Here is a 2,820-nt window from a genome sequence, read left to right as displayed (position 1 = left end):
AATCACATTTCAAACTTGCTTTTGACAGAAAATGTCAAAGACGTGGTTGTAAAGTTCATATTAGGTTATCAGAGTTTGATAAATATATCAAATGTTTTTATTAACAAATAGACTTTGTATTGTTTCTTTTGTATGAATTTTTGCAGCTTAAAGAAATATGAGTAATTTATTTTTAAAAACGTGTTTTTATGGCGTTTCACGAAGTCTGCGTGGAAAATACGTGCAATTTTTACGAGATTTCACGCACAATCTACATGGGAATATCTACTCTATCGTAAGTTCAATCCAATGTTTTTTTTTAGTTTCCACGAGTTAAAAGTTTTTACTATTCTGGCTATAGTTTGCACTCCAGTTTATTGAGGTTAAAACATTTAGAAGTTATAGAATAGCGAACAAGTTTAACTTGCTGATTTTTATTTTGTAAGTAAAATATAATTTATTATGACGTATTTTAATATCAAAACAACTTATTAATTGAAAGTTATGTCAATTTTTGTTTTGTATTGCGTTACGTGTTTATCAGCATGAGGTCAATGTTTCTGTGATCTCTATATTATTTAGACCTCCATTTAAATTTAAATTGTCAGTCTTACTCGGTTACTGTAACGTGGAGACAGCATTGTGAAGTATTAATTGAGCTCGTACCATTTTTTATTTTGCTAGGCTACAGTACCTTGCAGAAAATTTGCAGGCAAAATGAATAAGAACCTTCTAAATGGAAATTTATGGGACACAGATCCTGAATTATTTGAAATTATTAAAAATGAAAAGCATCGGCAGCAGAGTGGTCTTGAGATGATTGCATCAGAAAACTTTACATCTATTCCCGTTCTTCAATGTTTAAGCTCATGTCTTCATAATAAATATTCTGAGGGCATGCCAAATCAAAGGTAAATTTTGTTCATAGCCATAGTTGTCTTATAATAATTTATATACTACTATTTAATTTACCTACTAAGTACCAACCCTACTATCAAGGGGATATAAAATTTTATTATTACCTGTACAAACAAAATACTTTAGCCTTCACCATAATATTGCAAACAAACTTAACTTTTGCAGATGGGATTGCTATCGTTTATTATAATTACCCTTATAATCAATCAAATTATTTTCAGGTATTATGGAGGGAATGAATACATTGATGAGGTAGAAATCTTAGCCCAAAAGCGAGCCTTGGAAGCTTACAGGTTAAATCCAGAGGAGTGGGGAGTTAATGTGCAACCTTACTCCGGTATGTTCCTTGATCATTATGTAAAAAAAACTTATTAACAACATTTTTATAGGTATTATAATGTATTTTATTCTCACAGGTTCACCAGCAAACTTTGCTGTATATACAGGAATAGTTGAACCACATGGACGTATCATGGGCTTGGACCTCCCAGATGGTGGGCATCTCACCCATGGTTTCTTTACAGCCACTAAAAAGATTTCTGCCACTTCCATATTCTTTGAAAGCATGCCTTACAAAGTAAGTAATTGTTATGATTTATAATTATATTACTTCTTGTTTTTATTTTAACAGTTAATATTTAATAGTATATTTTTTTAATAATACAAAGTTACAACATTAAAAAGATTATGTCTAAAATAAATTAATTAAGGTTTTAATAAAACAGATAAAATGCTTTTTACAAGTAAATTTACAATTAATACATTAAAAGTTTCTAATTACACAATTCCTTTCCCTGCAGTTAATAAAAAAGCAGTTACATGAATCTAGCTTTAAATAGAAAATTAGGTAACATGAATATCACAAAAAATCTTGCATCACAGTAACCAAGCTGGACTGCCCTACATAGCCTAATGACTTGTGCAAATTGTTAATATTGCTTAAGCAATTGCTACGCATAATGATATATTTTCTATTCCATTTTCAGGTTGATCCTAAAACAGGATTGATTGACTATGACGAGCTAGCCCAAACTGCTAAATTATTCAAACCTCGCTTAATAATTGCTGGTATAAGTTGTTATTCAAGATGCTTAGATTATAAGAGATTCAGAGAGATTGCCAATGAAAATGGAGCATATTTAATGGGAGACATGGCACACATATCTGGTCTTGTTGCTGCAGGTAAATAAAACATGGTTTTTGTAGTCAAATTATTGCTGTTATTTTGTGTATTTTTATATTTAGATAAGTATTACATGGGTCTACACTTTAATACTTACTCTCAGTGAATTTGCTTTTAAACTTTTTCCCATAGTCCTAGAAATATAGCAATTTAATATATTCTCATGACACAACATCTATTACATAGAAATTGCAGAGTTTTCCCCAATGTAGTTCCTGTTCCCGTCTTCCTGTGATTAGCGAGCTCAAACAAACGGAAAAGTCTTATTTGTGTAGAAGTATAAGTAGATATAAAATATAAATCTTCAGAAGTAGTCATAATGTTATTATTATGATTGTGATTTTTCTGTTTAATATCATGATGATTCTTAATAGCATTTCATCACAAAATGATGATGCAACAGATATTATTTCAGATAATAGACCAAGGATAACATTATTAATAGATTACTACTATTTCTAATAGTATTATACGTAATAAGATTTGCGATTGATTATGACAAATACGACACAAATAGATATCAAGCAATTAAATAATAAACATGGTTTGATAAGCAAACACTGAGATAAACATACCAAAATTTTACTACATTTAACTATTATGTTTTTATCTTGGTTATATTAAGAATAACAATATCTCAATTATAATTAAGTGGTTTTCGTAATATAGTGCATTATAGATAACAAACTTCGTCCACTACCCAATTAAATAAATTGGTATTTATAGTTTAGTTAGTATTT

The 2,820-nt window shown here is 29.4% G+C and overlaps 1 protein-coding gene across 2 annotated transcripts; it reads left to right on the top strand.

The window, feature by feature from the left end:
- Window positions 1-46: 46 nt before the first annotated feature.
- Window positions 47-2,102, top strand: LOC119832566 (serine hydroxymethyltransferase, cytosolic). Of its 2 annotated transcripts, none has more exons than XM_038356233.1 (5): window positions 47-274; window positions 664-890; window positions 1,119-1,234; window positions 1,314-1,474; window positions 1,884-2,102. In XM_038356233.1, exons 1-5 carry the CDS (start codon window positions 158-160, stop codon window positions 2,085-2,087), a joined length of 825 nt encoding a protein of 274 aa, XP_038212161.1. In that variant the 5' UTR covers window positions 47-157; the 3' UTR covers window positions 2,088-2,102. The 2 variants fall into 2 exon arrangements, with proteins under 2 accessions (XP_038212161.1, XP_038212162.1); XM_038356234.1 differs by lacking the exon at window positions 47-274 and adding an exon at window positions 299-420.
- Window positions 2,103-2,820: the final 718 nt, after the last annotated feature.

Source organism: Zerene cesonia, chromosome 15, assembly GCF_012273895.1.
Source record: "Zerene cesonia ecotype Mississippi chromosome 15, Zerene_cesonia_1.1, whole genome shotgun sequence".
Taxonomy (NCBI): Eukaryota; Metazoa; Arthropoda; class Insecta; order Lepidoptera; family Pieridae; genus Zerene; species Zerene cesonia.
This window is presented reverse-complemented; position numbering and strand designations above follow the sequence as displayed.

Excerpts from the sequence above, each read along its gene's own strand:
- LOC119832566 (XM_038356233.1), top strand. The coding sequence starts at position 158 with ATGAGTAATTTATTTTTAAAAACGTGTTTTTATGGCGTTTCACGAAGT. Across the intron at positions 275-663 it reads ATGGGAATATCTACTCTATC|GCTACAGTACCTTGCAGAAA; the intron begins GTAAGTTCAATC and ends TTATTTTGCTAG. Across the intron at positions 891-1,118 it reads GAGGGCATGCCAAATCAAAG|GTATTATGGAGGGAATGAAT; the intron begins GTAAATTTTGTT and ends AATTATTTTCAG.